Below are 12,257 nucleotides of genomic sequence, written 5' to 3'. Positions count from 1 at the left end.
GTTACGGAACTTGTAGTGGGAAAGAATTGGCGTAAACGCCAATTCTTTCCCACTACAAGTTCCGTAACATACGTCAGCGTGACAAGTTTTGTTTAGCACTAAGATCCACAACTGTTAAATAACGAAAATACCGGCCGCGAAGGCCTGCATTCTATGAAAAGATTATCATTTTCGATATTAAGTAGCATCATGTCTTCCCTCCCCCCCCCTCTTCCCTCCCCCCTCCAAGCTCGCAGTCGCCAAACTCAGAGACCCACGTCGGTGTTGCATTGATATGTGTAACATCACTGGTACATCGGTAACCGAGTTTGACGTTTGTGGTTACTTGATACCGAAACTGGTGGTCGTTTGACAAAATAAAAGGGCGACTACAGACTACGGCAAATAAAAAAATGCTCACGTCTCGTTTCTTTACTTCTGTCGCGTGGAAAGAAAATGTTGTTGTTGTTGTTATGGTCTTCAGTCCTGAGACTGGTTTGATGCAGCTCTCCATGCTACTCTATCCTGTGCAAGCTTCTTCATCTCCCAGTACCTACTGCAACCTACATCCTTCTGAATCTGCTTGGTGTATTCATCTCTTGGTCTCCCTTTACGATTTTTACACTCCACGCTGGCCTCCAATACTAAATTGGTGATCCCTTGATGCCTCAGAACATGTCCTACCAACCGATCCCTTCTTCTAGTCAAGTTGTGCCACAAACTTCTCTTCTCCCCAAACCCATCAATACCTCCTCATTAGTTGTGTGATTTACCTATCTAATCTTCAGAATTCTTCTGTAGCACCACATTTCCAAAGCTTCTATTCTCTTCTTGTCTAAACTATTTATCGTCCATGTTTCACTTCCATACATTTCTACACTCCATACAATTACTTTCAGAAATGACTTCCTAACACTTAAATCTCTACTCGATGTTAACAAATTTCTCTTCTTCAGAAACGCTTTCCTTGCCATTGCCAGTCTACATTTTATATCCTCTCTATTTCGACCATCATCAGTTATTTTGCTCCCCAAATAGCAAAACTCCTTTACTACTTTAAGTGCCTCATTTCCTAATCTAATTCCCTCAGCATCACCCGACTACATTCCATTATCCTCTTTTTGCTTTTGTTGATGTTCATCTTATATCCTCCCTTCAAGACACTATCCATTCCGTTCAACTGCTCTTCCAAGTCCTTTGCTGTCTCTGACAGAATTACTATGTCATCGGCGAACCTCAAAGTTTTTATTTCTTCTCCATGGATTTTAACTCCTACTCCGAATTTTTCTTCTGTTTCCTTCACTGCTTGCTCAATATACAGATTGAATAACATCGGGGAGAGGCTACAACCCTGTATCACTCCCTTCCCAACCACTGCTTCCCTTTCATGTCCCTCGATTCTTATAACTGCCATGTGGTTTCTGTAGAAATTGTAAATTGCCTTTTGCTGCCTGTATTTTAGCCCTGCCACCTTCAGAATTTGAAAGAGAGTATTCAAGTCAACATTGTCAAAATCTTTCTCTAAGTCTACAAATGCTAGAAACGTAGGTTTGCCTTTCCTTAATCTAGCTTCTAAGATAAGTCGTAGGGTCAGTATTGCCTCACGTGTTCCAATTTTTTTACGGAATCCAAACTGATCTTCCCCGAGATCGGCTTCTGCTAGTTTTTCCATTTGTCTGTAAAGAATTCGCGTTAGTATTTCGCAACAGTGACTTATTAAACTGATAGTTCGGTAATTTTCACATCTGTCACAATGTATGGGCTCTTAATTTCTTTGATTTCTTTACGATATGTTGTGAGGTATTCACATTATTTTTGTCTTCCTGTAAAAATCTGTATCTTACGTAAATATCGATATGTATAGCTCACAGAGACCAAAACCATGTAGCTGAGTAATCTTTGACTAGTGCTTCAATATCTTTGTATTGCTACACCGGCTGTGCCTGAGAGCGCTTGCTAAGTTACACACATTCTAAGCTGAGCAGTGTTGAGTAGCAAAAGTATTTTGGAAAATTGTCAGGAAACTTTCTTTGTAAATGTAATATGAGATTGATCGAATTGGAATATGAATATTCTTGAAACAATTATGAAGGGAGAAGCTAAGGAGATTATTTGTAACTCTTCTGAAATGTCAAGAGATTGATGTAAGCACCCAACTGTGTAGCACTGTACTAACGATGCTCAGATAGTAGGATTGTTTCATTGACTACTTTGATAGGAAGACGAGATTCGGCTTGCTTAAAAAAAAAACTATTGAGAACATTCAGCTGCTTTTTAAAGCATTACTTCTCCATACAGAGTTTCATTTGTATTTTGGCTGAAGTCATTTCTTACTACTCAAAATCTCTGTCACGACACAAGGTAAGTGAAAACACAGTTTAGGGCCAGGAATTTCTTTGCAATTTCAGTTGTACGTGTGTATCACAAGTCAGGTTACATTCGCTGTAGCATTGCATTTTTATAGAAACAGTGAGCTTCGATTTTTAGATAGTGTTGAGAAAATCACATTAAGTCTTTGTGTAATTCAGTGTAGTCACAGTTTTGCACAGAAGATGTGTTTAAGTTAGGAATTAGTTTGTTTGGTTATCATTTTTGAGAATTTTTGGTAGTCAATTTATAAAGATTCACCCAGACAGAGCGCAACAGGGAAGGACATAACGTGTGCACCGACTGTTTATGGAATGTACCGAGTGTTTCATAGGCCACTTCTTTTGTGCCTTCCTGAGGATTCTCCCAGAAAATGTCTGCCTGGCATCTGCTTTTCCAACAAGCAGTGTTTTTGTGGGCCCTCCACTTCACATCAGCACATATTGGTACTCCCATTGTTTCTCCAATAGCGCAATCGTACACTAATGCGTATCTCGGTCTATTTAATTTATGTCCAGTGTACTACATTTATTTACATCCAAGATCAACTGCCAGACCCAGCGCCTACAGTCGGTCCTCTCTATGCCTTCTTGCATCTTGCTACTGTCATCTGACATCACAGCCTTCCTGTAGACAACACAATCATCTCCGAACAGCTTCACGAAGCTTCCGCTACGTCATTTATGTATGCTTAAAACAGTAACTAACCCATTTAAATTACATTTATGTCTTTCGATTTCGTCCCGTTAAAAAAGACGAATTCTATCTGCTGTGAGGTCTTGACTCTAGTCTTCTATCTGTTCCGAAATTGCGAAATCCACGTTCTCCTTCAATTGGCGCTACAAGTATGACTTCATGCGCTTGAACGATAGTATAATGCGCCAATCAATTAAAGGAATTTAGTTTAAGCCTTACCTAATCGTGAAAGTGCAAGTCGCGTTCTCCTGCGTAGTTCACATCGCCAAGACTTTTATCACTGTGCCGTCATCGATAGGGTACTAGAATGTTTGAACAAGAACACTAGTCAGTTGATAATGAATTCTCTCGGCGCTCCAGTGGGAATTACGTTTACTCACGTCAATGTACGGGACTAAAGCGACAACTAACAAAACATAAAGAGAAACAAACTAAAAATATTGTGTGCTGGTAAGGTTCACACCTTGTAGGCAGCAGTCCTTTAAGATGAACGCCTTCATCAGTGTTTAATACTTAGATTTTTCGTAATAAATCTTTTTCGGATTTAGGGCTATTTTCAACAGCACTATGTCTGGATTACATTACTGTTATTCTTTGGCGTTATAGCTTCCGTGGCGGTATTACTTTGGTAAAATAAAAAAGAAATCGCCTTAGTCACAAATCGTCATTTTTATTTCAATACACAATTTATTTGGAGGCCTGACAGCTCGCCTTCAGCTGCTTGATCTGTCTATATCATTTTTCGAATTTAGGTTACTCCTGGTTCTGTTAAGAGCACATAGGCACACTACAAAGTGGAATATTATGATTACAATTTTTACAGAACTTTCTTAAGTATCTCATAAGTAGCCACATTTATAAACATATATACACTTCTCGTCCTGCACCACATTTGTAAACATAATTCAAACAAGTCAATAAATATACAAATATAAAGCTGATAAATTTCTACATATACGGTAGTCTTATTTCTAAGATAATACAAAGATGTTTTATTATTATTTATACATAGATATCACTTGTGAAACAGTAATTTATGTGGATACCAGATGTGACATCATGTACGAAATTCTTTCAATATTAAATATTTATTTCTTAATGAAAAAATAAACCTTTGAAATTGCTGAAAAACAGTGGCTTGATAAACTCTGTTTACTCATTTAACGTGTTTCCGGAAAAATTTTCTTTTTGCATCATTATTTCTAATTGCTCTACCAAATCAAGTTTCCTACCATTACTTTGGGAACAATTAGGCTATTGTGGAAGTCACTTAGTCTATTAAGGTTCATATGATAAGCTACTGAGGATTTGTCAAAGTGGTCGAATCTGATGCTTTGACTCACAAAGTGCCATTTTGTATTTACTTATGTACTCTTAACGTGACCAGTAGGATTCCTAATTCCAAAAATGATGCAGACTGATCAAGCTCCTGAAGATGAGCCCCCTGGACTCGGAAAGCATCGTGCATTGAAGTAAAAATTATAATTTGTGAATGAAGACGGTTTGGTTTTTATTTTGCTAGATTAGTTTATTGTCATTTCCTTACTACATCTGAGTAGCATTTTTGTACGAAAGCACATGTGAAGGTTTGACACTTCCCAATGCAACTGGCCACCATTTGTGTACAGAGAACGGCTGAAACAAAATGGAGAGAAAGGTGGCCCAGTTATCGTACTGCCATTCTGAGTCATGATGCCCTGCGTCAATTGAGGCGTGTTATGGCGTCGGTCCTTCGACCGAGCGACAAAAAAATTAGTTCTTTAAATCTCAGCTGGTACTTAGTTTCAGATGCTATCGACATGAATGTTCCTCTTTTTAAAACTGCAGTGTTGATTCAATCGGCCTGAGGTAATCTCCTGTTTTAGAACACAGAGCCATAATGGTGAAATCGTTCTTACACGTTTCTCACTACGGTTTACTCCTAAATGCAAATGTGCAGATTTAAAAAATTCCAACGCAGATTAATGCACAATTTACTGAAGCGAGTAATATGTGATACCAGAGAAATGAATTTTTAGAGCTAGAAACATATTGATCTAATATACGGTAGAACTAATTTTTGTTTCCAATTGTTTCAGGTAAGCCACCATCGATGACCAAGCTGAGACACTACTACACCAGCGCGCAATGATTTCAAACCTCTACGGGACCGGGTCCGACTCAGAAACATCAATTGACAGTAAGCTTTGCCATTTTCTAATACAATGAATCCACGTGATGTATTTCTGTGGCTTCAGATGTTTCGGCAAAGTAGTTTACACGTGTAATACAAGCCACGTGTAAAATTGTCAAATGTCACAAGCGAACGAAATCCGTCAATCGCTGATGAAAAATTTCTAAATGACACAGATTATCGATGTTATAGGCATGAAGAAATATTCTACGTTAACTCTGAGAGAAGAATTGGTATGCAAAAATGAATGTCCCCATTAGTTTCCAAAGACCTTGATATAGGAGATGGTACAAAATGTGTGGAGCTTTTATCATATTATATACGTTTCTGTGAGGATTGTTGACAACGCTTCCAATGGGGTCATCGTTCGTAATGAAACCTGGTGATTTTATTTTCGGTCTTTAGTGCGAAAGACAGGCAGGAAAATGAAACATATGGGATCTCCGCTTCGGAAGAAATCTCCGTTAGCCAGAGCACTTAAAAGATTGGAGGTGACATCGTTTAAGGAAGGAGAGAGTTATTGTCATAGATTTCTACATCTACATCTACATTTATACTCCGCAAGCCCCCCAACGGTGTGTGGCGGAGGGCACTTTACGTGCCACTGTCATTACCTCCCTTTTCTGTTCCAGTCGCGTATGGTTCGCGGGAAGAACGACTGTCGGAAAGCCTCCGTGTGCGCTCGAATCTCTCTAATTTTACATTCGTGATCTCCTCGGGAGGTATAAGTAGGGGGAAGCAATATGTTCGATACCTCATCCAGAAACACACCCTCTCGGAACCTGGACAGCAAGCTACACCGCGATGCAGAGCGCCTCTCTTGCAGAGTCTGCCACTTGAATTTGCTAAACATCTCCGTAACGCTATCACGCTTACCAAATAACCCTGTGACGAAACGCGCCGCTCTTCTTTGGATCTTCTCTATCTCCTCCGTCAACCCGATCTGGTACGGATCCCACAATGATGAGCAATACTCAGGTACAGGTCGAACGAGTGTTTTGTAAGCCACCTCCTTTGTTGATGGACTACATTTTCTATGGACTCTCCCAATGAATCTCAACCTGGTACCCGCCTTACCAACAATTAATTTTATATGATCATTCCACTTCAAATCGTTCCGCACGCATACTCCCAGATATTTTACAGAAGTAACTGTTACCAGTGTTTGTTCCGCTATCATATAATCATACAATAAAGGGTCCTTCTTTCTATGTAATCGCAATACATTACATTTGTCTATGTTAAGGGTCAGTTGCCACTCCCTGCACCAAGTGCCTATCCGCTGCAGATCTTCCAGCATTTCGCTACAATTTTGTAATGCTGCAACTTCTCTGTATACTACAGCATCATCCGCGAAAAGCCGCATGGCACTTCCGACTGTCTTCGAACGTCGTACGACCAGCACCGAAGAACGATACTATTGTTTCTTTAAAAAGCTGTAGCACGTTTTACGAATAGTGACAGGGGAGTTCCCTAATTTTTTTTTATTATTCTAGGGATTATTGAACCAAATCAGGCTGGTACAGTTATGAATCATGTATACAGCGAAATCACAATATGAAACGTCCTCTTAGCAAGAATTATGAATTACTGTACTGGTAAACTTCTACGTTATTTGATACAAAGACAGCTGAGTAAAACTGAACGTACTCAAACAGTTTTCTCTTTCCTTATTCTGATCATTACTAAACTGACACACAATATTTTTAGCGCAACGCAGTCTGACTTTCAATAATCCCTACAAAAGAATGGACCTGACTAACAATAACCTATACCTTTCATGAATCACTTGCCTCACAAAAATCTTCGTTAGTCGAACTACTGCAATACAGCGAGCGCCAATACTGCCAGCTAAATAAAAGATTCTAACTACTGAAGGCACTAACTACTGATAGGCATAGTTAGCAAATGAAAGATTTTGATAGAGAACAAACAATGTATTTACCTTAATAGCGTTCAATATATATATAATATTGTGACATCCAATTAAACAAATTTCCTTTTTCTGTCCGACATACGTCCAGATCGTCCGCTCAAAACTCTGGCATCTCTCTCTCCCCCATCCACCATTGCTGGCGTCTCACCTCCAACTGCACAACGCTACGCGCTGTTCACATCCAACTGCCCAACACTACACAAGCGAATATTCCAACAATGAGTCCAACCAGCCACAGACTGCACACAGCACAGTCAATGATTTTCATACAGAGCGCTACGTGGCGTTACCAACATAAAAACCTAAACAGCCTACTCACAAATATAAATCGTTTGAACAATGATTTAAAGTTATTTTGCGTTATGTACATAGGTACAATACTTATATCTACAGAATCTTGAAATAATATCAACTATGGAATTTAAAGAGCATAACACAGATGAGGAGAATACACCTGGAGATTAGAATGTTTATGCAAACACATTACACAAAGTGCATATGCACGGATTGCTGTCTCGTATGAAATAGCAACGAGCTGTGTTCGTTTGGTACCTTGACGACACAATAAGACAGGAGCACATCGTAACACAACGACCCTCCCCAGGCTTACCCTGAGTTGGAACAGGTAAGTGTATGCACACCCAAGGCACCAAAGAAATACAGAGACGCGTCCTATAATTAGTAATGAATGTATCTAATTACAGATTCTGAACCCTTTCCTATGACCAATCCACAGGTGAATGCACTTTTGAGCTGTCAATTTTATTTTGAGTTTCATTAACTTTCAATTGCAGTTAAACCTTTAATTGAAGTCTTCCGAGAGAAAGAGACCACATTAAACTGATTCCTAAAATATTGAGGGACAGAAATTCGAAATTGGATTGTAGTGCTGTCGTTTTAGGAGAAGTTAATAATTTGGTCAGAATCGTGGCAACTATTGACAACGTTCGAAGTTTTAAATCGTTTCCTCTTCTCCCTAATGCATGGAGAGGAAGACAGTGACGACTGCAATTAGACAGTTTGAAGTGAGCCAGAATGTGTAAGCTGTGTTAGCGAAAGACATGGTCAGTTCCCCGTATCTAACTGTGGTGTGTGTGGTTGGCAATGGCATATTTGTTGGGATCGGACGCTCTTACCAGATCAGAAACTCTCCTGAATGTCTGGAACAACATTCAGAAGAATGTTCAAATGTGTGTGAAATCTTTTGGGACTTAACTGCTAAGGTCATCAGTCCCTAAGCTTACACACTACTTAACCTAAATTATCCTAAGGACAAACACACACACCCATGCCCGAGGGAGAACTCGAACCTCCACCTGGACTAGCCACACAAACTCCTTAAACAGATGTGTACAAGATAATCGTGTGTGAGTAGCATATTTTATCCTTAAAGCACTTTTTTGAGCAATGAAGACTTGCTTTCCCGAAGATGAGATACCTCAGAACATTACTCCATATGACATTATTGAATGAAAATATGCAAATACGTCAGCTTACTGATTTGCCTCTCCCCAAGATTTGCAGTGATTCTTAGTGCAAATGTGGCTGCACTAAGTTGTTTGAGTAGTTCCGAAATGTGCTTTTTCCAATTTAGATTCTGAATATAGACACTTCAGAATTTTGAAGTTGCCACTCCATTTGTTATTTCCTCACCATGTGTTACACTTATTACCGGTGTAGTACCCCTAGAAGTGCAGAACTCAATATGAAGCGTCTTTTTAAAATTGAGTGTGAGACCATTTGCTAAAAACCAGTCAATGGTACTTCCAAAAACTTTACTTCTTCCGCTTCCGCCTCTAACAACCCTACCACAACAAAGGTAAAAAATTAATTAATGATTGTAGTGTTGCTCACGCTGCTAAATATTGCATTTTCTGGCAACAACAAAGTTATATTGTGTGACAGGTGTCATTAGAGCACAGTTAATATAGTCATTTCTTGAAATAATGGATAAACTAGGCACTCATCTTTTCGTGTTTCCCACGCTGGTCTCGTTGTAAACTCATGGCTCAATCGTCGAAAATCTAGGTGGTGATGATTCCAAGCTCGGATGCAAAGAGGCCTAGGTGTTATTCTGCGATATTCAAAAATTTTATAGGTGTGTTTCATAATCCATTCTTGAAGATTAAACTTTTGCAAGTTAGCACAATGGTGATGTAAAAAAAAATAATCAGCACTCCGAATTTAAGTTACACTTCTTTTTTATTACTTGTGTTGCAATATCACTTCACAATATAAAACATACTTGAAAATATCTTCCTCACTGTTAAAGTTCACATTTCATAAACTGACTACAATTTGCGTCTTTTCAACATGACGACCAAGACTTGACTCTCTAATAACCGTTTACGCGCCCAAAAATCAGAGTTACAAGTACGTCAAAGATCATCGTGACAAAAGAAAGAATACACATAAGAATAATATCATTGCAATATAAACATATCGATGTATCACCTCTACATTAATGAAATCAAATCTGAATGTTGTCTCAGAAATATGTTAACTACTTTACAGAAACACAGTAGAATATTGCTGGTATCGAGAGGTTGAGGTGAGGTGCCGCAATGGTTACGTAATTCAAGTACCATTACACGCCTATATGCTTGGACTGATTACAGCACTAGTGTCATCGGGCAAAAAGAACTATTTCTGCTTGTTGTATATTAGACAGAAGATCGTCTACAAATATGAGGAACAGTAGTGGACCTAAGAATGAACCTTGGGGAGCAGCACACGTGATTTTTCCCCAGTCAGAATTATGTCCCTGGACTATATTGGTTAAATTACTAAATACAACTTTGTGCATTCTTTTGGTTAGACATGACATTATTCATTGCTGTATGCTACAGAATTCGCTCATAGGGCACGGTGCCCCCCTGGTTCTGAGGCTGAGGTTATACAGCGAGTGTGGCGGCCAGCCCGCCGTGACGGCGGCTAATGAGCGGAGCACGCCCATTATTTGGGCGGTGGGAACCGGCGCGCTCCCAGCACACCTCACCTCACCTCACCTCAGCTCATCCTGTCTTCCTCCCCCACCTCCATGACTCTTACTGGCGCGACTCCAGTGCGAGCGCAGCGGAGGGAAATGGAAATAACGAAATCAAAGTCAGGCCTACACCCGCATTGGTGTTAGGGAATTGGTAGAGGCTGTTAGAGAACTCATCTGAAGAAGGTACTACAATTTGTTGACATTACGTGAAGTAAGGCGACGAAGGACGTAGCCTACAAAACCCTCGTTCGACAAAACCTTGAATGTTTCTTTGCAAAAACAGACATAATGTCTGATAGGATAGCCGCAATCAGTGATTTTACAATGTTATTTATAATCCGTCTTGATGGCTAAATGTTTATTCATATGATCGATTTCGGCTCATCTAGAACCATCTTCAGATCTGATGTGACGCAGCATGTGAAAGTTGCTGGATTCGGACGGGTTACTCCTGTAACTGAAATATCAGATCTCAAGATGGTTCTAGGTGAAACTAAATCGGTCGTATGAATAAACATTTTGCAATCAAGACGGATTATAAATAACTTTCTGACAGTAACAAATGGGAATGACAGAGCACATAGAGAACATCCATAGAGTAGCAGCACGTTTCGTCTCAGGTTCGTTTAGTAAGCGCGAATACGTCACAGAGATACTCGTCCACCTTCCGGGGCAGAAGCTACAAGAGAATCAGGATATGGTTTACATCTAAAATTCCAAGAACCTACGTTTCTAGAAGGTTCAACCAATATATTCCTCCTTCCTACTTATCTCTTGTGAAAGGATGATGAAAGCTAAGTTTGTTATATTTTACAGTGAAACAGTCAGGCAGGCCATATCCATCAGTTTCTCTTTATTTCATGCTGGGGTCTACACTCCGTTTCATGTTGGCCACACTACCCATACGAAAAAATTCATAGGGGTGAGATGCGCCGCTCGCACTCGCCATGGGAAGGGACCTCTCGAAACAATCCAGAAAACAGGCGCGAATCCAACCAAGGGTGGGTGGGTGGGTGGGGGTTAGGATGCCGTGGGGTGCATTACAATCCCCAATAATAATAAAAAAAAGCGTTTCAGGAGAATCGTTCATATTTTTACGTACAAGGTGGTTCAGCTAACCTGCTCACCTCACATACAAATTAAGAGGGAAAAAAACACCACGAAGGAGTTATGCAAATTGGTCACAAATTGATATTCATACGGATATCAACGAAAAATGCAAAATTGTGTACATTGGCGGCCGTTGGAAGAATTTGTTGCGCTGCAGCGCAATTTTATTTCACGGCGCAACTGGCAAGGATAGTAAACAGGCGACATATCGATACCAGATCATAAAGTCTTTGCTAATTCTATTCCGTGCACTCCATTGGACATAACTACGTCGCGCAGACATGTGCATAAATGTACGCAGATGTCAGCTTTCGAGAGAGGACGTGTACTTGGGCTCAAAGAAGTTCGTTGGAGTAATCGGTGATTTGCTCGATATTTGAACAGGAGCGATGCCATTATTCGACGATGTTGGCAGGAATGGGTGAACGGCGGCCGAACACAGCGTCAAGAAGGAAGCGGTCGACTTAGAGAGACGACAGAACGAGAGGATCGACCAACAGTCAGAGAGGCACTCAGAGCACCGGATTCATCACTATCATCGATCCGACATGCACCTGGTGCTTCAGTGACCAGAAAGACCACTTGCAGGCGGCTCGCAGAAAGGGCGCTGAGATCACGGCGTCCCCTTGTGCCGACTATGTACACCAGCGAGTCCGTTTGCAGTGGTGCCGGGCACATTCGGCCTGGAATCTCATTGATTGTAGTAGAAATGTGTTCAGTTATGAGTCCTGCTTCGATATGAGCTCCGATGACCAGCGAAGACGGGTCTGGAGACGCCTGGACAGCGATAGGATACCAACCTGACTGGAGCGATGGTCTGTGTTACCATTTCTTTTCATCGCAGACCTCTTCTGTTGTCATCGGCGACACCGGTACAGCACAGCGGTACATGAATGATCTTCTACGCTCCGTTTTGTTGCCATTAAGGGCAAGCCATCCAGGGCTTACATTTCAGCAAGATAATGCTCGACCGCACACGGTGAGAGTTTCTATTGCTTGTTGTGCTG

At 40.5% G+C, this 12,257-nt stretch overlaps 2 protein-coding genes across 2 annotated transcripts in view; both read left to right on the top strand.

Moving 5' to 3' along the window:
- Window positions 1-12,257, top strand: part of LOC126236860 (SH2 domain-containing protein 4B-like) — a 612,474-nt gene that overhangs the window by 211,201 nt on the left and 389,016 nt on the right. The window lies entirely within an intron of this gene.
- The window catches only part of LOC126235272 (uncharacterized), a 383,181-nt gene that overhangs the window by 90,021 nt on the left and 280,903 nt on the right, over window positions 1-12,257 (top strand). Inside the window, exon 2 of the mRNA XM_049944000.1 lies at window positions 5,121-5,221. Within this exon, the coding sequence (XP_049799957.1) occupies window positions 5,170-5,221 (52 nt within the window). The 5' untranslated portion in view covers window positions 5,121-5,169. The remainder of the gene's footprint in view (window positions 1-5,120; window positions 5,222-12,257) is intronic.

The sequence above is a fragment of the Schistocerca nitens genome, chromosome 2 (genome assembly GCF_023898315.1).
Source record: "Schistocerca nitens isolate TAMUIC-IGC-003100 chromosome 2, iqSchNite1.1, whole genome shotgun sequence".
Lineage (NCBI taxonomy): Eukaryota > Metazoa > Arthropoda > Insecta > Orthoptera > Acrididae > Schistocerca > Schistocerca nitens.
The sequence above is the reverse complement of the archived record's forward strand: the minus strand, read 5'-3'. Positions and strand labels throughout refer to the sequence as shown.